General features: G+C 40.1%; 2 protein-coding genes across 4 annotated transcripts in view; both read right to left on the minus strand.

Moving 5' to 3' along the window:
* LOC147800573 (RNA-binding protein 34-like) overlaps positions 1 to 9,818 on the minus strand; it is a 12,677-nt gene extending 2,859 nt beyond the window's left edge. The window contains exons 1-8 of one of the 2 annotated variants that reach the window (XM_087134197.1): positions 9,676 to 9,818; positions 8,424 to 8,732; positions 4,042 to 4,237; positions 2,959 to 3,018; positions 2,585 to 2,628; positions 2,278 to 2,361; positions 1,601 to 1,661; positions 705 to 866 (exon numbers count right to left, since the gene is read on the minus strand). In XM_087134197.1, the coding sequence (XP_086990323.1) occupies positions 705 to 866; positions 1,601 to 1,661; positions 2,278 to 2,361; positions 2,585 to 2,628; positions 2,959 to 3,018; positions 4,042 to 4,237; positions 8,424 to 8,732; positions 9,676 to 9,695 (936 nt within the window). In that variant the 5' untranslated portion in view covers positions 9,696 to 9,818. Of the gene's footprint in view, positions 1 to 704; positions 867 to 1,600; positions 1,662 to 2,277; positions 2,362 to 2,584; positions 2,629 to 2,958; positions 3,019 to 4,041; positions 4,238 to 8,423; positions 8,733 to 9,489; positions 9,649 to 9,675 lie in introns of those variants that run through there. The other variant, XM_087134202.1, reaches the window with a different exon arrangement.
* Positions 9,819 to 11,857: 2,039 nt separating this feature from the next.
* On the minus strand, positions 11,858 to 22,325 carry LOC147800574 (uncharacterized). Of its 2 annotated transcripts, XM_087134189.1 has the most exons (3): positions 22,186 to 22,325; positions 19,658 to 19,805; positions 11,858 to 18,127 (listed from the first exon to the last, which is right to left on the minus strand). In XM_087134189.1, the coding sequence occupies exons 2-3, from the start codon at positions 19,739 to 19,741 to the stop codon at positions 16,841 to 16,843; spliced, it is 1,371 nt and encodes a 456-aa protein (XP_086990315.1). In that variant the 5' UTR covers positions 19,742 to 19,805; positions 22,186 to 22,325; the 3' UTR covers positions 11,858 to 16,840. The 2 variants fall into 2 exon arrangements, with proteins under 2 accessions (XP_086990315.1, XP_086990320.1); XM_087134194.1 differs by lacking the exons at positions 19,658 to 19,805; positions 22,186 to 22,325 and adding an exon at positions 18,329 to 19,232.
* Positions 22,326 to 23,671: the final 1,346 nt, after the last annotated feature.

Below are 23,671 nucleotides of genomic sequence, written 5' to 3' on the forward strand. Positions count from 1 at the left end.
ATGCACACCAAGACATTGTTAGTGTGTAATTACCAGAGTAAACTCAAGATTTCGACTGGTTACAGCGCCCTCACATGACGAGAATGGTGAACAGCGACTGAAAAACCGAATCTAGGGAAACTATAAGCATTCCTTGAATTGTTGAATTTTTTGTTGAATTGCTTATGAGTTATTGGTAGGATTAAAATAGTTCTGTTATAAAACTTAGAAAAGTTCCTTTTTTTGTTTTGCATTTTGGACAGAGGAGTGCTATGAAATAGACTAGTACAAATCAGTCACTCTTGCATGTCCATGCCCCCTCGGACCATACTTGAAACTCCTCATTGAGTTTTTGCTCTGAAATCAAAGATTTGACAATTCACAGCCTTGTTTTTTTTCAAAGTTAGGTAGAATCATTTCATTTTGTACGAGATATCATCATGTTTGTTCTAAGTAATGCTTTTTGCTCCAAAATAAGTTTGCTGTGTGATACTTTTGGGATGCTTCGTGGTGACAACTACAACGGTCCTGCATGACCAGTCAACTTTTGGTTGTGACAAAGGTGAACTAATGTATTGTGCACGTGCTCAAACTGACACAAACAATAGCGGACTGGTCACATGGGACTGGTATGCTTGCTGTCTGAAGGTCTCTAAAAGTGTCCCACTGGATAATTATAAAATGGTCTAATTGGGCTAATACAAATCAACAACAGTGCTACTCACAGCAAACAGCAGGTAACCAAACCCTTTGCCTAGTCCAGTCTTCCCATCCCGTATGACTCGGACATTTTCAACTCTCCCACACTCGTCAAAATGCTTTCTGATGACATCATCACTGACATCAAAGGGAAGATTGCCTAGGAACACTGAATGCTTCGTGTCATGCTGCAGGGTGAAGTGAACAGGGAGAAAAAAAAAACACACTATGTCTGCTTCAATCTTCACTGAAATGGTTTCTTCCACCTGCTGAATTTAACTGAATTTGACTTCATATTTGTAGCAAATAAAGGAGTAAGTCGTGGCCCAACGCTGTGAACAAATCTTGGGCATGTGCCCCAGAAGGCAAATCACAAATGCTTTATTAAGTGACTGGTAGACTTTGTGAGAAAATGTGGGTTCCCGTTGAATGAACAACTGTGAAATATTTTCTGAGACTTCCTTATAACGAATCAGAGACTTATTTAAATAAAAGCACATAACGGCAAAATAACCTTTCTCAAGCCGCCAATTTCACACTGACTTTTGTTAAAACTTTCTGTCATGCTACAGCTCAACCCATTCTGCCAAGCGTACAAACTTACTGAGCCCAGTGAAAGAATCGCTCTTCAAAAATAGGATACCAAACAAATTGTCTCTTTGGACATATGGCCTGTGGATGCTGTTGAACTACATTTGCTTAGCAGGTGAATTTCCTTGACTTGCTTCTGTACTGAGAGCCTTCAGAAGAAACTAAATGTACTACTTGGCAAGGTTTAGTGCCAACTGACAATCAGTTGAGAGCTGGCCACGATGAAAATATCTTGCACAGCTTCTTGCCTGGCGGAAACCTACTTTTACTAAGTGAGTTTTTCCAGATATTCCCTCTTACTCAGTCCCAATAGAACAGGACGATTGCTTACCTTTCTGCTGTTAGCAGCAAGATCCACTCGGATGTGATTGTTACCCACGACCTTCCCATTCCTGATGACATGAAAGAGTGTTAACACTTATCCAAGACAACACAAAGCGGTTAGGTAGCTTTTTTCTGTGGGATACATGTACATGGATGTAGTCCCACCAAATGAGTCTTGAGGCTATTTTTCACGAGTGATTTTGTTTGAGCTCTGTTATGTATTGCTCAGTTTAAGCATCTCGATGAAAAGGGTCATTATGCGGATGGAACTTCACAGGACAGGGCTTCAAATGATTAACACAATGCAAGATTCTTTAAGAGACTTTTACTTAGAAAAGGGAGTGGCGACTTGTGACCCATTGTGTTTTGTTACATGTAGGTCACGTGTAGGGTAAACTTTACAAGTAGAAGTAATACAGAGGTATGGTTGCTGCTCTGAGTGTCAAATCACAGTGAAAGTGACCAAATAAAAACTACATCTGTGGTATATCTTAACATCTGGGAGGGTCTGACATTGGTTACACGTGGGTTGGCGGGTCTGACATTGGTTACACGTGGGTTGGCGGGTCTGACATTGGTTGCACGTGGGTTGGCGGGTCTGACATTGGTTGCACGTGGGTTGGCATGAAAGATCAAGTCCACGAGGAAATCTACAATCGCCCATTTCAGTGGGGAAAAACTCACCTTTTTAGGGCTTTCTTGGCTGCCTCTTCACTCTGGAATACAATGTAACTGTTCATGGAGTTCCGATCAGGGTGGTACTGTTTCCTGAAGGGTGGAAGTTGACATACAGGGTGAACAATTTGGGTATAAACAAACACGTTTCCATAGTTTCCGTTAGCACTGTGTCCTGTGCTGTTTTAAAATGGCAGGTAAAATTCATGAGGCAGTGAAACAAAGCAGAATGAAATTGGGCCTCAATCATTTTTGACAACTGACTACTACTTTTCCTTCAGAACTTTCAAAATAATTGTATAAAAATGACACTCACGTTTGAGCAATGACTCTTCTGGGAAGGTCTGGATCTGAAGGAGCCTAGTGAGGAATGAATTATGGGAAACACCAATGAAAAACAATAAACCAACAAACAAATAAAGTTGCAGAGAATACATGTAGGTCTTCAATTAGCTCATCTACCACATACTTCTGAAAATATTTCTATATCATAAAATTTAAAAATAGTGAACCTGAGATCAATGATCTCCCATTTTCAAATAACTGCATAGATTATGCAAAACAAAGTTAATGTACACATGCACCACATGTACACATGTTTGTAGTTACATCTAAAACTAACTTAGGAAGTACATAAAACATTTGCAATTCTAAAGATGGCTTATATGCAGTTTCAGCACACCAACTCACCACTGAGCGGAAACGAATGCTCTTGATTTCACCAAACTTACAGAACAACTTCTGCAATTTCTACAAAGTAACAAGGTATGAGACAAAAAATATTTCATGGTTTTACACAAGATAAGTCTTAAGCTATAACTGTCAGCCTTTTGAAATGGCAACGTACTGTTTACACAAGGTCAAATTACTACTTAATGGCACAGGGCATCGTCAAGCTCATTGACAAGGTAGTCAAGATGATGGATGGGGACTTGTGCCAAGAGGACTCATTCATGTTTGCATAAACCTTGAAAAAAGTAAAATACTTGGGTTCCCCTCCTGTGCTAGCCTTGCCATATATGCTTAAGTCACCTGTGTGTGCATGAAGCCATTGAATAAATCTCAACACGATATGCGAAGGTTCTGCATATACAGTAGGGGTCACTAGAATGGTGCAGATGTCAGATACATATGCTGCTCTGAAACAACTGGGTAGTTATATCATCGATTTGTACAGTCATTCAAAAAAACTGGGTACACACCAGCACATTGATGTAAAATGGACACTGCTCACAGTTTGTGGTATAAAATAGCCACACAAAACTGTGATTCAACCACCCAGGTTGCCGAGCTACATGCATGTGCCATACGCACAGGTAATTCCAGAAATCAGGGGTCCATTTTTTTCTGTGTCTCTGTCACATCTGACATGATTTTGTAAGTTCAGAGCATATTTTCTAATTTCCAAGAGTGATGAATTAATGCAGATTACCTGCCATACAATGAGTAATAGTTTGAAATCAATTCCAGTGATATTTCAACGTCAAATAACAAAGGTCAGACATAACAGGGACACGGAAATGTCACACTTTTGGACCCTTAATTTCTGGAAATACCCACATACTATTTCTAATGGTCACTAGAATGTCCAGACTAACAAGGATTGTCTCGTTTCAGCAGTTTATCATCACCGTTACAAACCCGTAGGCTGTTTTTTGGTATAAGGACAAACCGTATGAATGGTAACTCGGACTTGTTCCCAGGACTGCACATGTACACAATGTAAGTACGTTACGTTTGACAGAGTTCAACTCCTTTGAGCCGCTTTCTCACCTTTTTGTCAAAGGTGATGGGAAGATTGCCGACAAACACGGTTCTCTTGGCATCCTCTTGGTTTGGTCTCAGCCATTCCTTCGGAGGGACTCGCTCCCCTTTGGTAGATTTCAAATTCTCTGAGATGGATGTTTTGACATCCTTGCCTGATTCATCAATTCCATTTGCAGATTCTGGCAACTGACGCTTCTTCTTTCTACAAAAAAACAACCAAAACCAAACAAAATGAAAATGAATAACAAATCTTTCATATTTCAGACATTTGGGCATTTGTATTTAGACTAGTCCAAATGTGATCTCTGTGAAAGCCAAATGTAGTAACCTCTGTAAGGCAGACAACTGAACTCATTTGAATATGATTCAACACCTGCTGTCCCGTTAGCTGAACAGACACAGAAATACACTGTACATGTAGAAATACCCATCGAAACTTTCCCCCACCCCCGTCACTGCCCCAATTTATCCAGCAAATCTTTCTTAATCCTTTTGTTTTGCTTCAATGCTCCCCCTGAAAGCCCACCACTACACCAAGAGCACACACAATGCGAAATTTTACGTAGTAAAAGTATGGACTTTGTGCTACATGCCCACAGTTCTCAACTGAGACATTATGGACATGACCTCAGGCGTTGAAACCCTGGATGTTGAAAGGAAGGGGCAACCTCTTTCAACAGGGACAGAGGGGTACAAAGCGCTCAGTAGCAGTAAACTGATGAACCATTGACCATCAACAAACTTCAATTCCAGGGCGCTCTCAAATGAATAGGTGATTTTCATCCCATTTCTTCTGCTCTATTTTGTTTCCTTCCCCTTTTTCCACTTCCATTTTTCTTTTCCATTTTTTTTTTCAGGGGAGGGGGTGGAAGCACCCCTCTTGCTCTCCCCTCACACTCCCTACCTTCCGAAACTACCAGCTCTTTAACTGCTTGGTCCAAAGCAAAACCACTTCATTTAGATTGAATTTTAAAAAAGACCTTGCTAGAACTTGTAGGAGTGCAGGTGGGCGACATAAAGAAAAACAGACACAGGCAACATGTGTGTGCATGTAAAATATATTTTATCTCATTTATTAGTAACTGAAGCTGCAATGGTGAACAGTGCTCTTTCAGAGCAAGGAAAAAAAAACACTATTAACTTCTGAGCAGCACTTTATGGCTTTGAGATCCAATCAAATTACAAACGTATTTAACTTCTATTGAAACAGACTATCAATAAAACTATGACAACTAATTTTGAGATGTACATGTATAAAATCTTACTAATATGTGTATCTAAATGTTCATTTCTGGCATTGGCCAATGTAATTTCTTATAGGCAGCTTTTGGCATCAAAACTGCATTGGAATCAATACAGGCTACTGTATGATTGCTTATTTCATTAAATGATCACCTCTAGCACAAATATGAACGAGCCAGACATCCGATGACTAAACTTTGCCAAACATACAAGTTATACATGTGCATAATGAAGTATACACAAAGAAATAGTACACAGGGAGTTCATTACTTCATAAACATCAAACATGCATGCCCCTGCCAGCAGTTGAACACAGGAATACATGTAGCAGTTATCAAGTGATCGTCTGCAGGCTTTGAAGTCTGTACCTGGTACCAGCATCACCTCACTGGTGTCCAAGAGAAAGGCTGGGCAGGCACCTCAATATCCAAAAAGACCTACATATACTGCTTTGTATGTTTTTCTGTGGATTATCCCTTGGACGGATGTCATTGCTCAATAAGCACAGCGCCCTCTCTAATATAAAAATAAAGCCTACGGTATGCAGCTGCAGTGTGACACCATTTTGTCCCCACTGGTCAGGTTTACTACATGTACATGTACATGTACCTAGGCACCAGTTCACCCTAACTTTCTCCGGGCACATCCCACGTAGGTTTCCCACATACACATGCTCCCACGCAGTACTTCCACATCCTGCACCAATGGTACACAAACAACTTTCCCTTCGTTTAGTGAAAGCAAATGATAACGAACTTTGCAATAGATTGTGGTTGTCCTTTTTTAAGAACAAAAACTGATTTAGTTGTGACTATCCAAACTCTTAACCGCGGATATGACCACATTGATAAAACAGTGTGCACAAACTTGGAGCTTGTAACCAAAATTTGCATCGGATTGACCTCTGAGTGACCTCATCAGCAAACACGCTTGTCCCAACAAAAAAGCACACAATGAAAACACCATTAGAAGCCAATGTTTTGTCTCCTGTACTATCCCAATAAATAAATGATCTCTAGGCATGACCTGTGCATGACTTGAAGTACTTTAAATACTGTACAGTGGAACCTCGCTATACCGAACACCGCTAAACCGAACATTCGGTTGTTCTGAAAATCGTTCTTGGCTCCCAATATTTTGCGCACAAAACCTGCCGAACATTATGCAGTTGCAAATCAACAGAGATTCGCCACCGCATGCATCAGAGATCAATCCTGAGCGGTAGCTTCACAACTTTTAGGATAAACTACATATCAATTTTGTAACTCGAGATTTAATAAAAAACAGTAATAATTCACAGATAAATTTCTAGAAACCTCAAACATGAATTTAGTGAATCATAGTATCACAAGAGGATGCATTCCAGTTAGACAAGTGAAGGCGTATTCAACACGGCAACAAAACATTCAGCAGTTAATTTCGCTATACCGAACAACCACTGTACTGAACATTTAGCGTGGACCCTGTCGTGTTCGTTATGCAATGAACATGCTTGGGTCCAGAAAGACTGGTACAGCAGTCCTTTGGTATACGCAGATTTTTCGGTTGCTAGTTATGCCTATTTGCCTAAAATTCCTTTTCCCGCTCAAATCTGAGGTGGCTAACTCACCAATGTGATCCCCTCCTCCGATTTTTATGGGGGATTCTACTGTTGCCTTTCACATAAAAATGTCCAATAAAAATTACATAGTTACGTGTATCTATGCATTTTGTGAAACTGTGTTCATACATTTTCAAAATTTTTATCAAATCTTATCTTTTGATTATTTCACTGGCACAGGAACCACTTAGTGAAGTTACTGTGTCATGTGCAATGTTCTCATAGGTAACACTGAAGCATGTAATGGAGTCTTCGGCATTCTCTGTAGTCACTGCATTGATGAAATCACATGCAACATGCTACACCTGTTCCGCTGCTACAGTGAAATAAGATAATTGCTAATGAAATGGCCAGGAGCCAGGTTATATTATTGACCCAACAATGGCACATGTCCGAAATCAACAACATTAGAAATGCTACTCAAACTTTGTTGAAAATGATAGACTTTAACCACTTCGCGCCAATGGCATTTATTAATGTTGACTATGATGGGATGGGATAATTATAATTTTTTTGTTTTCAAAATTCTTAAAATTCCTATCTTCATTTACTGGACACTTACTTATCTCTTTCAGTGTATTTATTTTCTATTTTCAGGTTTTTTTTTAGATCAGAAGCCTTCATTACTAAGACAAAGACAACACACTGGTCTTTGTACCACAGTGCGTGAACTACATGTACCATAGTAGACAGGCCACTGTCCCATTGCATGCACACGGAAGAGTCAATATGGCTCTTTAGACGTCATGATATCACTTGATACGGACAGTGTTGGATATGTGCTGTCTCTTTGGGAGAAAACCTTTCATTACCTTCCACTGTTAGATTGTTACCATCAATGCTAAATATATTGCTTTCAGTTTGAACATTTCTTTATTAATCAAGTTTTGATTACACTTGTGAATGTTGGGATTCAGCAATTGATGTTTAATGCAAGAACATGCAAAATAAGCTTAAAGGGAGTATTCAGCATAGCCAAACGCTCAAAAGACGTGAGTTCAGCAGAGTGCTTAACATTATGCTACATAAAAAAAGAAATTATGGATAATACTGTTATATACCGGTATGTAGGCCACCTGTTTTCACTGAGTTTCAGGGATAGCGAATCCAATTCAGTCTGGTTTCTTTAACATCATACGTGCACCATGGACCCATCAGTCTAGTCAGAGTCAACATGCAAGACCAGCACGGACCAGCTCATACCATTCTAGCTTCATCGGTTGGTTGTCACATTGTGAGCATTCAGCACGCCATATCCTCATGTTACATGTAAAACTCATTTCAAATCTCAGCACCAGTGAATTGAAAAAAAAAAAAGAGAAAAAGGAAGATTACATGTACATGTACACTGTAGAACACTCGATGATGGTGGATTTGAAGACTTCACACTTCAAGATTTCAGGCATGGATATGTCCACCTTAAATCAGCTCTTTCTGAATACTGATCTGTCTGCCTAAAAACCGGTCAAGGCACCACCCTCTGTCCAGAGGAAGCACGGTGCTTGGAGACTAGACACTGAGGAGTTAAGGAGGAGTTGTGACCAACCTTTCTTTAAGTCCGCTCTGCTTGTCTTCACCCTCAGCCGCCTTTCTCTTTTCCAGCCCTTTTCTCATCGCTGCGCTTCCTGCATGAGGTGCACATTCCGCCCCTGGGGCACAAGCTACACTGCTCACTGATCCCATGGGCATTGGACCAAACATGGCCAGAAGCCCTCGCTTGTCCTCTAGCTTCCCTGGCTGGACGGTGGGGTGATGTTCTTTGAGAATGGACAATGTGGCAGCAACTTGCCCTAGTGCGTATTCCCCACAACCACCACAGTCTGGCTTTATAGGGCTCTCTGTGGCCACTTCCTCTCTAAGCATAAAACAAAGCGTGATAAATTGTTGATAGTACACCGGTCTTAACATTGTGCGATTTTCTTTTCAAGTTCAACACCTTCACCACAAGGCATTGGATACTGAATCGACCCTGATATGAGTGCTTTCTGGGCTTTTTACATACAGTACCATGACAAACTAAAAAAGAATCCAAATGACAGCAAACTATTCACTTCATCAACACAAATTCTGGGGGAATAAGATATTCCTTCATGCACACTCACAATGGTCAGGAACATCAGAACATTGGTACTGAACATGCTGAAAAAACTGGTCTGAGGAAACAAATCAATTCTTGGAATTCCTTGATCAAAAAAGACAACTGTCCAACCAAATAGCACAACTCGAATACTGTGTACATGTACGTGCAATGCGCATCATGGATGTACAACAAAGTAACTGTGACCATGCATTTAACATGTATGATGTTCACAAAGCAACTCCTTGCGTAGCGCCAACTGTGCGGGATAGCCACACCGGGCGTTTGCACAACAAGGTATAGATACAGATACACATGTACAGATACACAGACCTGCCAACCTTGCCATACTCCTTCCTGAGGTCAAGCATTAGGCCTACGACAAAATACATTAACCAGTTAAAAGGTATTGAAATGAACCTTCAGTTCATTCGATTTGTTTTATCTATTGTGTGGTAGGCCTAATGCCCGACCTCAGGAAGGAGTAGGCCTACGGCATGTTGACAGGTCTGCTAGGCCTACACGCCTGGTTTACCATGTCTACACCATCATCATCTGTATGTACCGGTAGTCATGAAATTATAATTGACAATCATCACACAGTGCATGGTGCCATGGAGTTGGAGCATGCTTGGAGGTAGGAATGCTGCAATGCAACACCTTTCCATCCTAAAACCGTCAACATTGAGACTATATTTTGAACTTGGTTTTTTCACATTACCTTGACTTTTTCTTTTTCATATTTATGAAGTATGTCGCACAGAAAACCGATAACAGCTGAATCGTTTTTTGTCTTTTTCTGTTCACGCACTGCTGCCGATCGGAAGTAATCGGCAAAATTTGCGATTGAGAAGTTTGTAAATAGCGCCCTCAACAGTTTTAGCTGTGTCATATTCTCCCCGAGGCCTCCTTGATCGTGCGTATGTACGTGCATGCATCGCGCGTGGCTGGCCAGGCAGCAGGCTAGTTGTGGTGGTGGCGGGGGAGGGGACAATCTACGGGCGGAGGGGGTACAGGTGCATTACACTCCATAAAAAGCAAGCGCACAACAGAAAAAGAGCAATAAAGGTAATTCATTCTGGTTTTTCACATTTCACGTTAACTACAAATGTTGGTATTTACATAATAAGATGAAGGGCTTTATTTTAAAAAAGCATTCGGGCTGAATGCGAACATTATTTTCACAATTTTTGAAGTTAGTGGGTAATTAATAATGTTAAAGCTTAATGCGAACATCATGACCAACTTGATTTTTTTTTCAGAAAACAAAATAAATCCTGGAATCGGATAACTGATTTGATTACATCAAGCACCAACCAATAAAAGAGGTCACCTTTCATAATTGGATACCCGCCGAAAACTTAGGGCCTAAAGCTTAGCAAAAAAAGTAACTGTCGAAGAAGATATATACAGTGTAAATGTTTGTCATCATGAAGAGAATAACACAATTATCTAATCAACATTCACCTCAAAATCGGCATGGTCTGAACTTTGTTCGGGATGGTACTAAACGGTAGTTTTTTTTTCTTAAGTTAGAAGTATTTCAGTCTGCTTGAGTAGTAAGCACTTTACCGTAAAGGCCAGTTTCGTCAACGGCAAAGACATAAAAAGCCAATTACTGTCTTGTCACGGTTTTCATGTACATGTGTAAGAGTAGAGTCAGTGTTTCTTTAAATCCAAATGATCGAATGTTAATCCTTCAAGGGTACTTGCACGAGCTAAAAGATGTGCGAATGGGACCGACTTTTTCAGGGGATGTGCAAGTGTCTAACTTCATACCATTCACACACGTCTTTTATTTACTTGTCGCCTCGCCTCGAGCACAGCTGATGAAAACGGAACTTAGTATTTTGTCGGGGATTTATAATTTTGTTCACTGTTCATTACCATAAGGCATAATTTTGTTCACTGTTCATTACCATAAGGCAAAAAAAGCCTGCTCAAGCCGTGGATGTCAGTACAACTCACTTCTTGTAATAATTTTTCCCGAAATGCAGATACAAATGGAAATGAAAGTGATTGTTAAGGAAACTTACAAACAGAATAAGAGAATTTTTTTCTAAAACTTCCAAACTTTGGCTCCGAATTGTTTTAAAGAAAGGAAATAGTTCTCACTTTCAAATACTGCCGAGCTGAAAACACTGCTCAGATAATCACAAAGGCGGCAAAAGGGGGAAAACATCTAATGCTCGCACGTGCGAATATTGGTTGCAAACAGGATCAGGCGGAATGGGAGGAAACGTTCATCAAGGGTAACTTAATCTTTAAAGAACTCGACTTTTTCTCACCATTTCACGGCCGAGGGATTCTCCCCATTGTCACCTGCCCCCCCCCTTAAAAATAAACTGGACGTGCAAGCACAGTTTGAGATATGGTTTTGTTAATACACTCATTTTGAAGTTCATGGAGTCACACGGGGCGGCCCAATGCGTATGCGCTGAACATGTCAGTCGGAAAAGTATAGATTTGGGCCGACCTGTCTCAGGAAAATGGACGTTTCGCGACAAAGGCATGTCTGATTTTCAAAAGAATATAAAAATGTCAAAATGATCCCTGGCTCTTTTTTGGTCAAACATGCACAAAATAGGTTTATAATCTGAAAAGAGGTCATTTAAAACCGTGACTAATTTCCTTCAACTGTCGGTTTGGCAAACGCGAATTATTCTTGACGAAATTGAGGACATCAGGAGAAAAGAAATCCGCGAGTCCAAAATTTTCCAAGAATCCAATCAACACGAGGTACATGTACTGGCAATTCCAAGCAATCATTCACACAAGCATGAATCATTTCATAATTGTGATGACAATCTTTGAACAGTTCGAACAAAACGTCTTCAAAAATTTCTAAAGCACGTTTCACCTGACTGCACTTGATGGAAATGAAGATGCAATACGCTTAAATATTTCCTTGAGACCACTTCTTTAATTAATTCACACATCCATCACTGATTAAAAGGATAACTTATTTATGAAATTAATCTGATTGGTGCCTGAATGGCAAAACCCATACAGAGACAGACATTTGAGGTTTGTCATTCTATTCTGTATGGATGTAATATTCTATTAGTAGTAGCACAGTGACAAATCAACTATGTACGCACGTTGTCCCCATAGAATTGTTTATAAATGAAACGCACGAAAAACGGGGAAAAATCACTACACAAACGCCCTCGACCGCACGAACATTTAACGAACATAAAGTTGTTATGAAACTTTTAAATTGATACAATAATACACATATTTTAAAAATACATTCACTAAATCTGTATAGACCAAATATAGAGCTCTCAATGAATCTACAAAGCAGAAAATGAAAAAATACAGACACTATATGGAATGCAGTATAATATTTGATAGTAACACTGTAAAAAGTATAGCTATGAAAATGAATAATATATACCATTTATAAAAGTTTTTTTCTGTAAGACTTACAAAAAGATTTCTTTGGATAGAACATGGATACAACGTCCCCCTTTTGGCATGCGGTGTGCCTATAATAATTATGAATACAATAGAGTCCTCACTTACACGTAAGCATGTAAAAAATGTGCACACTATGTTGGCAAACGGACGAAATGAAACCTAATAATGCAATATTGATTATAACCAATGCAAGGGCAGTATCAGCTCTTGGGTACGTCGTATGTACGTGCCAGAGCTGCAGTCAAACTCAGGACATTGAAAAATAAGAACCAGAGAATTCGGAAATGGGGAGTGCGCTGCAAGCAACGAAGTTCGTGCATAAGGACTCAGACTCCAGTCCCGCCAGAAGAGACAATCCATTCAACAGAGGCTCGGGCTGCTCCCCAATGACCTGGCTGTGGCTCACAACAGGTGCACCTCCGCGGAAACCACCAACTAGCGGCTGCCGCCAATCTTCATAGATATGTAACTCACAGCCGTAGCCTGTTGATTCTGGCACGGTCTTAGTCTTGTTTCCTACATTTCTACAGAAAGATTCTGCTAGGATCAAAATGTCAAACTCTCTGACTTTTGATACATAATAAATTGGCAACATACTGTACATAAACATAATTTGTATGCAGCAGTGATTGAAAAAGAAGTTCCCACGCTTGCCTCTAGGCTCAAATGGCAAATGTTATCCCCTGAATGAAATCGATCAAAGTGCCCATCGGTCTTGCAAAACACCGACCAAACAGTCCAATATGGTACGATGGTACTACAAAAATCACCCCCAACAAAGCATGGTATGGATGGCTAAGTCTCTAAAACTTGTCCCTGACAATTTTGTTAGTTTACTTTTAAAATCTGCATTAAATTGATCTACCTGAATACTATTAGATTTGATGTACGTGTAGACAGTATATAGCACAGTATGTAGAAAATACATGGAATGAGGGTACACTTATGCTTGGGTGTTACTACAGTAGGTGTTTTGTGAAAACATCTCGATATATTTACAGTCTGTAGCATCAGTCAGTAAATGTCCTTCAGTCAACAGTACTCGGTCCATAACCTGCCATTACCAAAAGAATTCACCAGACAAAAGAGATTCAGTGTAAGGATTATACTCCAGATCTCCAATAACTTAATATAACTGAAGGACCCTGCAGTTTCAGGTATCTGACATTGTGACAGGTTCCAGCACACTACAATTAAAAAAGAAATTGAAAGGAATATCAAAATGGTTGGTTAACCAACTGATCAAATAACCACTATTAGTGCACTTTCCAATTTATCCTGTACAGTTTAATACTGAATTTGAATGACAAAAAGGTCACAACACCCTCTGTGTTGCATGGCATTGGATATCAAAGGTCACTGAATGTGTGCACTTTCTCTTTTCATGATCTGTGCCCTCTATGCCTGTACAAATAATGGAATCAATCAATGTCATCCCTGGCACAGGGTAGGGACTAATTTCCTAATGTTGTAAAGCATGCAGACGAACGTGTACAAGCCGGTTCTTGGCATATACATGTCCTAACTGCACTAACATGTTTTTAACATCACAAACTACTACTGGGCCATGGTAAAGTGGATAGTTTCTAATAGTTGTGCTCACAGAGTGTGCTTGTAGTGGACAATTTTCAATTAAAGGCATTTTTTTGACTGGAGACTTGTGAACTCAAGTTAGAGAAGGAATTACAGACTCTCAAACAGAGCTGTGAATCGAACATTCAGTTAATACCTAGATCAACTTGGTTGACGTAACACAGACACAATGCAAAAAAAGTGTAACTAGTGTACAAGTGGTGTGTTTCGAAAAGCCTGAGTTAAGCATTTTCACATTCCCTGTTGCAACTGTGGAAACATCACTAGATCCCATTAGTGACACACTGAAAGTGAAGTTATGATTTAACACAATTGAACAAATGTAGCCAAGCTTTTAAATATCAAGTATGGCAATGAAAATGGAACTATGAAAAAATTGCTGTTGTCACTCCTTCCATCATGAGAAGTTAGCACACCTTTGTTACCAGAAAGCAAAACCACATAGACATGACAAACTGCATAAACTACACAAATTCTTGGCCCCGAAGTCTTTTCTCTCTCTCAGAATTTCACAAGAAATACTGAACACTGAGTGCCAGATGACATTGGTCATCACCAACAGTAGAGTGACGCCAAACAGAATCCTGTGATTATTACAAATCGTTTCCATTCCACAGCAAACAGAGCAGTTGCATCTCTCCTTTACTGAAGTTTGATGCTGTTGCAGACTACACCAGCAACCGCAATCTCCCTGCTCAGGATGCACTCACCATTACATGTTTGTCCTTTACCGGCTGAAAATATAAATATAGATCGCCATGTCTGTGTCACACACCATATATAACATAAATACATGTACAGGTAAGTTTCCATTTAGTAAAAAAAATACACGATTATAAGGAATACAGTTTGCTACACTACTATGCATGCACGAATAATGGTCTAACACAACAGAATAAAAAATGGACAAACCATTATCATAAATCAGTACCACTGTGTATCAAAAATACTGCAAACCACAAGGGCAAGTGTTTTAACTCTGTAAGACTAAAGTACACAACAAAGCTGGATTAACCACTGATACCACCCACCTGTAGAGTCTAGAGGACAACTGAAGCAAACGTAAATTTTTTATGCATGTTCAACTTCAACATTATAAATAGCAGATTATAAGTGTCTGGTGTTGCAGTTTAACCTCTTTGGTGCATATATCTGACCAATCTTGTTAGTTTTAGTTTCTTAGGGGCATTCTGTGTTTAATCTTATTCTCAGAGTCTCCTTTCCAGACTGAAGCTAAGCCTCTCATTTCTTTCTTGCAGGTGCAGAACTTTGAGATTTAATGCCAATGAGCATCATCAAAGCTGTCAATGAATAGATTAGGCACCTTTGCACTTTATAAGGGGATTCCTGACACACATACTGTAAGACTGAGGAATTTCACAAAAATCATAATTCCTAACAAGAACAGTAATGAATATTTTCTGATGTCAGCAAAGTCAGCTTTAAGGACAAGGACTTTGGAAAGACTAGTAGGAGACTGCTGAACAAATGGCAAGAGTAAAGTGCATGAATCATGGAGAAGACAGATGACATCATTTACAAATTGTGATACTATAAAAATCCATTAACAGTGTACAAAGACCCTGTTTGCATTTGACCAAACAACAGTTATTGACAAAGTGCAGTCATTTTTATAAAACTCTGCAAGTTCCGAGTTTCACAAATATGTGACCTTTCACGACAAAATGGAAGTCACATCCCGCTCTTTCCTATTTTGAGGGTTCAAAGTCATATTGAAGTGGAGGTCAATTTGGGGGTTTTGTAGTATTTGGAAAGAGTGACCCGTCTCCTATTTAATTCCAAATATTTTGCAGAATCGCATATTTAAAAATGTCATTTTCTTAGCAAGATTGACAATAGTATTATTCGTGCCTGGTCTTAAACATTGAAACAATGTTGGGAACAAAGATGCAAAGCTGCCAGAATAATGCCACACTGTCACCTTATACTTTTACCCTAAGTGTTTCATGTACATGCCATTGGAAAGCGCTCTTTCTGCTGAATTAAAAAATACCAGTATCTCAGTTTTGAAAATTCTGACTGGTTCTGAGCTCATTTTGTGGTGACAGGTCAAATATTTTCTGACTGTGTGTGAATATGCTTTCTGTTTGCAAAAACCCACTTCATGCACACAAAAACACAGTGCATGTACCAGTAACTACAGACAATGAGAATGCAAACTAATCATGGGCATGAGAAATTAAGACAGGTAGCCTACCTGCAAAAGAGCTAATCAAAAAACGACTGAAGCGTGAACCCTCATCAGGAAGCAAAGGCATGTGATCCCACATCCTAAGGTATGCCATGGGAAAAGCTGCACGGCTGAATCCGCATACATGTACATACAGCAAATTTCGCTGTGTTGATTCAACACACTTTACATGTACCTTAAGTGTTTTACCAAGGTGGTGACAAACCTGTGTTTTCCTTTTGCTAAGTACCTGCATATGCCAGAATAATTCTTCACCAATCCTATGGAAGCAAACATGTGCATGGGAATATATTATTGTGGTATTTGCAGGACCTTCTCCCCAGATATTTTTATTACCTACATTCCCAAACAACCACACTGAATGGAGTCACAAACCCAAAAGTACATTTTCAAGGTGAACCAAGCCCACTGTAAAGTCAAACTGACTAGTCTTTACTTCTCCTAATCCTGAAAAACCCACAAACTCTCCTGATGTAGAAGGGCATACAGCCCTATATGTGCCATGCAACCTGTGTATGGTACATTTCTATGTGTATATATGTTTAAATATCTACCCAGAATATGAATTTTTGGTAAAAGTAATAAAATTCTGGTCTTATTGATAAATAATGATAATATACAGGTAATACTATGTGCCTTTTGAAGGGAATGTGAGCACTCATTTCATTCTGAGCTTTTGAAGCTCAGTATGTATGACTCCCAAGACTGCATCATCCACAGGATCCCTGCTGCTGTCTCCTAATGCTGAATCTTCCGAGGATATTGTTCCAAACCTCTGACACCTCTCTGCCACACCCTCTGTGTCTCCAACCTTCTCCACATTGCTGTTGTTGTTGTTGAAAAACATGTAGTCCCTGACTGGTAACTGCATTCCACTGAAAGGGCGCTTGGGAGAAAAGTCAATCCGTTCTGGCTTTTCTGTAGGGGAGCTGGCCTCTTCACTGTACATGCTGACCAAGGCTCTTACCCCTTTCACCCGTGACTTTGTGTCGTAGGGGTTGTTCGTGTCCCCGTTTCTGCTGCCCTCGTCACTTGTGATGTCGTCAACGACGATGCCCATGTCTTCCGTGCTCGAGTTATTGCTGTTCTTGCTCCCACTGCGCTCTTCCTTGCTGCTCAGTGCATGTATATGTATGTCCACAGCATGATTGGACTCCACAGGGAAGGACGGCGACGTGGCCTCTTCCACTGGGTAATCCCTTGGTGGGAAGTCCTCCAGCACAGAGATGACCTGCGAGCGTCGGTTGGCCGGCTTGGGTTTGGTGGGTGGCGGAGGCCCCTTGGTCCCGCTGGGGGAGTGGATCGGATCAGTGTCTGGAAGGTACATACTATTGCGGAAGAAGCCGCTGGCCGGCCTGGAGCTGGGCTGGCTAAGGCCATCGGGCTGGTCCTGGGGAGAAACTGGCACGGTGCTGTGCATGAGTCCAGGTAGTGGCGTCTTGCTCTTGTCTCTCATTATCCAATTAGCCTCCGAGTTCCCATCCTTCTCACGCTCATCATTACCATCGTTTTCATCATCGCCAAGGTCTATATCCATGCTCTCATTGATTATCGAGTCCAAAAATTCTAATGTATTCTGCTCGTCTGTTGGCAGCTCCGACTTTGACAGGTCCTCCACTGACTGGTCCCTCTTTTTGGCCAGGGTCTCTTTGACCTGCAACTGGAGACTCTGCATTGTTTCTCGTACTTCGATTTCACGCAACTCCTTGGCAGACTCGGCCGAGGGTAGCATGCTAGGAGGTATACTGGCATCGTGGCTGCGGTCCATGAATTTCTCCCGCGGATGAAAGTCGGGCCCAAAACGGTCCAGGAAGGGGTGGACGTCCCGCGAATGCTGGAGGTGGGATGGGGGCCCCGTGTAGGACATCTCAATACGGGCCGGTGACGACAGATCATCTTCAAGGAAGTCTATCGTTTGTTGAGTTCTAGTGAAGTAACCAGGAACCTGTGAATATGTGTGTACACAGAATGAGAAACAAGTCCAGTTTTAGCAAAAAGTAAACACCCAAACACCTTTGTAACAAGTTTGATAAAGGGGAAAATTAAAACCTAGAGTTTCATTTCTCAGCACTAAGGTTAAATTATGTTTCAAAAAACTTGAGATACAAGCATCAACTTGTCTTTGTGGGTTTCTCAATCAACATACCTTCTGAGCTTTGCATACCCCAAAAAGACCAACCATATTAGCCTTTATTCATTCTTTCACTAAAATTCAGCTTTTGAAGCAGATCCCGTTTTCTGGCACCAACAGAAAACAAATGAAATAACAAATCTTGTAAAAACTGTCACAAAAAAACCTTTACAATTTTTTTTTTCAACTATTCAGTCTCTTACACAACTTAAATGCCTGAAGCTGTATGTGGAATTATTTTGCAGGGGAATGAACTTATAAAAAAGTAAAAATCACCGGTCATGCTTCAGTCCAGGAATGTTAACAGTTATAAAAGGAAATAGCCTTTTAACAAATCAACATGAATGTGCCAAGATAGTCATCTTTGTAATGTTGATGCCTTGATGCAAACTCTTTTGAAATAATTACAGAGATATTGACAACTGGGAAGAGCCACCAACATAGGGCTGGGTAGCTCAGCTGGTACAGCACTGGTACAGCATTCCAGAGGTCACAGGTTCAAATCCCACTCGAGTCAATTTCTTTGTTCATCTTTATAATCATTCATAAGCACCAAGACAGTTTCTCTATATAATTTGTTTCTTGAAATGAAATGCATGTATGATGAAATCTTCTTCTTCAAATTGAATGACTGGAGGTCCGAAGAGGAAGATGGCTGCATTGGTCGAAATTGTAAGTGGTCAGCGAAGTTTTTTGTTGCTAAATTTTTGCAAACTCATGGCTGGAAATAGTCCTAAAAGTGAGGCGCTATTATATAAGTAGGTACATGTATTATAATAAACAATTGCGTCCATTATTGGACGCAATTGGATTTTGTATATGTTTTGCTTATCAACAATCGACTGGCCAGTACAACCCAATACTTGATTATTCAATTAAATTGAAAGTTGAATATTCAAATAGTCAATCATTCGAATTGACTCAGCCCCAACATGAATTATGGGTGATTTGCAAATTCTACATGTTTTTGGTACACTGGTTTTCTTCTTTGATTCTGAATGAATACATGCTTATATGGGTTCATGTTGGACTTCTGTGTCCAACATTATGCAGTGCCCTTGCCAATCAATTCAGTACTTCTGAACGTAACTTAATATTTGTTTTATGATTGGACCCTTACAATGTACTTTAGAAATTCCAATTTAAATTTATAGTCATGAGTGTTGGAATTTAACACCTCTGGCACACGTAAGACCTAAGGGTCATAGTTTCTACATTAACCTTTCTCAATTCTTGATATTTACCGATGGGTTTCTGTATTTCTTTTTTTTTTCGTCTCGCTGTTTCATACATGTGTACTGGCGTAGTTTTTGCTGTACTGTATTTATCATACTATCATCTTACCTCTTGAAGAGAATCAATGTAGCTCACAGAAGTCAGAAATGCCCTCTTTCGCAGGTCTTCTGACTTTGAATGAGACCCACCCATGATGCTGTTGTTTCAATCCTATGGTATCTTTAGTGCCATTTTACATTCACATATACCACAGGCTCTATCAAAGACAAGACTGGGAAAGGAAACAGATGATTTCTCCGAAAAATTGTCAACTACAGTACGTGTACGGCAATTCAAATGTATTTAAATAAACTGCTCCCATCAAGTGCCAAGTCCCACGCAGGGGAAGAATACAGCAAGTTACAAGTACATGCATGTTTTGCAGTGAACCAGATGCAACACTATTTTTTACACCGTCAACACGAAACCAAAATATTACCCTTTTTGTAACCCTGCTTTAACCCTTTAATACAAGGAACCTTCCTCATACTTACAAATCCCAACTCCATATAGTAAACTGTACAACTAGTACAGTACTCATCTTAACTGATCTCAACAGGTCCTAATGTTGGAGTTTGGCTGGTTGGCGATAATTAGGATTAAATTTCAGAATATTTCACCTTCACTAGTGAGTTTTGGTTCTGGAGTTTTCTTTAAAAGAGAAATTAAGTCTGAAATTGCATTAGGTTTGAATTCCACCGTACAACTTGACGAAAATGTAGCGTGGAAATTGGAACCAGAAAAGGATTTGCTTTCGCAACATGTCTAAGCCTCCCCAAATGTTCATTGAGCATGTTCATTTCATGCCAGTACAAAATTTAAACGAAATGGGGTGTGGTTTACACTGTCCAATATCCACTGCCTACAACAGAAATGTGAACAGCCTATATAGGCTTTCAGAGCCACCTTGAAAAGATGCGAGCCCTGTCATCACACGGTCCAAGTAACTAGGGCTCTACAAATCCCCTCTTTCAAAATTTTGACATGGTTAGGCTGTCCAAATGTTTTTAAGAAAAGACAATTTGTAGGGTTTCAAGTCAACTCAGACCCATGCAAATCGGACTCCCAACACAGACCCACCCCTAACCAACTCAGACCCAACCTGAGGAATATTTTCGCTCAACTGTGAGCTGGTACACTATTGCAATAATGTAGCAATAGTACATGTATTTGATAATGGCCTGCAGCTTTTATGTACCTTCTTTTGTTCTCTTTGAAAAGAAATACACCTAGCACCATCATTTGTGCCATCTTTGCTCATCTTAACACTTAAAAACCTCTTATTTGTACACCAGTAAGTTAATGTTGTCTACAGGTGCCTGAACCCCCCCCCCATCCGCTGAACTTTGCCAAGTTGTTAAATGCCAGTCGGCGTAACATGCCCATGCAGGTGTTCCTCTTGTTGTGCGTTTCAGAGTTGGGTTAGTGATTCTTATTAGCACTTTTTTTTCTTTACTTAAATCTGAGCGGTGGTGATCTTTAGCCATTGTGAATTTGCATCAATGAAATTATTAATGGGATCTGAATAAGCTTGCTGCTGTTTGTATGCAGGTAACGTCCTGAGCATTAGTTCCAGCACAAAGATTAAATCTCCACTCTGCCTTGGAAGGTAGAATTTGAATAAATGAGAATGATTGACGGGTCTACCTAAGAAAGCCATAGATTAGTTTCAAACAACTAAACTTTACGAACAAAATGTATGGAATAAGTTACTGTATTTTAGTGCCTGGATAGCCAATAAAACCAGAGTTTACAAAAACTAGCAAAACAAAATAGCTCTAAGCATGAAACTCAACAAATGTACACGCAGGCCTATACAAATTACCAACTACACTGTACATATAGTGGAATTTCCCTCAACTTCCTCATGCAGTTTTGCCAAATCTCTTTGACAAACTTCAAACTCATTCAGTTTATAACTTAAATAATACACCTTTTGTAAACCTCTGTGAACATTTCAAAATTCTTTCAAGTTAAATTCTCACACCCACATAGGATTTCTCAAGCTAATAAAAAAAGACATGTAAAGTGATTCATGTAGGCAATACAATTATTTTTATTTGTCCCTAATTGTGGCCCGATGGCCAAATTAAAAAAAGTTCCAAAGAAACAATAATTTTGACAAAACTAATAATTACTCAGTAATGATAATACGTTCTATGAGTTCTATGCAAGATCATGTTTAAAATTATCTTTTGCTCAAAAAAAGGACTTAGAGTGGTCAGAAATCACCTCACTTGCAAAACAAAACATCTAAAAGGCAAAATATTTCCAGACCGAGCTGGCCGGCTCCAACATGTCCAAAGCCCATGCTACTATTATGGCCTCGCATGTTGATGAAAGTCGGCAGCCCATTTTCTATCAGTCTACATGTATTTCGTTTGGGTATTTTCCTATTGTGGCTAAAATTCACTTTTTAGGAGGTTATCACTTTGTACACGAGAAAACACTTAATTTTTTTTCAGACAAGTCTTATAGGTTTGCACGCAAGGGCATCAGATGTTGTCCGAAATCTTTCCCTTTTAAGGTTTATCGGTAATTTAACGTGAACTTAGTTTTTATTTTGTTAGGGTGATGTCGAAAACACACGGACTTACCACACAATCCTGCAGAGCGACGTGTCTCAATAATTCTGATGCCCTGTCTTCTTCCACATGCTTGCTTCAATCGACTACGCTACCACCCCACGACCCGTTTTGAATTCATCTTATTTTGAAGGGTGAGCATCACAAATTCCTCACTTGTAGCACGTCTCACACCCACCGGTACTAGCGGTAGTACTAGTTGTGAAGGTCTGAAAAATGAATAGATTCAATGCACTCCAAATATTTTCACGTTTGTGATGGACCTCTTTCCATAGATTTGTACGTCAAAGCGCTTTCGACCGGTTCTCATGCATCATTGGTTCCTTTTGTGTACACCGTGGTTGGTTACCTGCGATTGTCGTATCTCTGCGTGATATATCAGACAACAATACTGCTGACGTTGGGCAACTGGGTTCAAGGGAAATAGGTTCGTGATTTCAGAATAAAAAAATGTACATTATTTTAAAATCATATATCGAGAGGGAACTCTAACTTCGACTTAAGCTCTCATCGTTGAAAATCCTCATGTCATAAGGCGCGTCAGCTTTATAAAAGGGGTGGGTAAGCGGACTGGTGGAATTTGGACCCAAGAGGGGCGTTACCCGAATGATGCATGAGACATGCGTCACTGCACTGTAAAGAAAGAAATGCTCCCTCGAAAATAGAGGAATCAAAATAATGCTCCATGCTCGAAAGGAGAAAATTCAAAGGGGGATTATGCCAATCTCAAAACGTATGAAATATTAAGGGTTTTCAACCGATGATATTAAATCAGAAGAACCCCAAGATACGTTTGCTTGGACCTGAACTTAAAGCATTACTTTCAGATTGGATAAAAGGTCGGACATAATGGGTTACAGCAAGTACGGGCGCATTTACCCGCTATCACCTGAAAGTCTTATCCCAAGTTTTATATCTTGTGTTTAGTTTATATGCAGAATAATGTCTCCGTTTGGCATAGGTTTTGACACAAATTGGATCTACTGTTCCTGGTATGCAATTTTTCACTGTATTCCGGTGCCAAACACAAGGACTCTCGGTGAATATGAGCGAAATGCTAATGAGAACAAGGCGTGTCATGACGAAGACAGACGATATAAAGCAGACTAGACCACGCCGACGGGGGCAGCGGGTAGAGTTTTTTGGATTGGCTTTGGATGTAGGCCAACGAATGTGGCAAGTGGCCTCATGTATCATTCGTCCAACACTCGCCTGCCACTGCGAGGAACAACCATGTGGGAGGTTGCTGAATGGGGCATGCGTGGTCTACGATCGGATACTATGACTGGGTGAAGATGCAATATATAGCCGGACGAAGTGAGAGGGCTGGTGTGACCCATCAAAGACAACATTAATTTTCAGCCCATCAAGCAGATATCTAAGCCAGGGCTAGTGCTAATGTAATGACGAGACCGGCCCGAACCGAAACCAACCTTCGGATCAGGTCACAGATCGGGTCCGTTTTTCCACAATACAGACGATTCACAATATACCATTT

This window comes from Acanthaster planci, linkage group LG01 (assembly GCF_054643075.1).
Source record: "Acanthaster planci isolate LZ-2023a linkage group LG01, COTS_SCS, whole genome shotgun sequence".
In the NCBI taxonomy this organism is placed as follows: domain Eukaryota; kingdom Metazoa; phylum Echinodermata; class Asteroidea; order Valvatida; family Acanthasteridae; genus Acanthaster; species Acanthaster planci.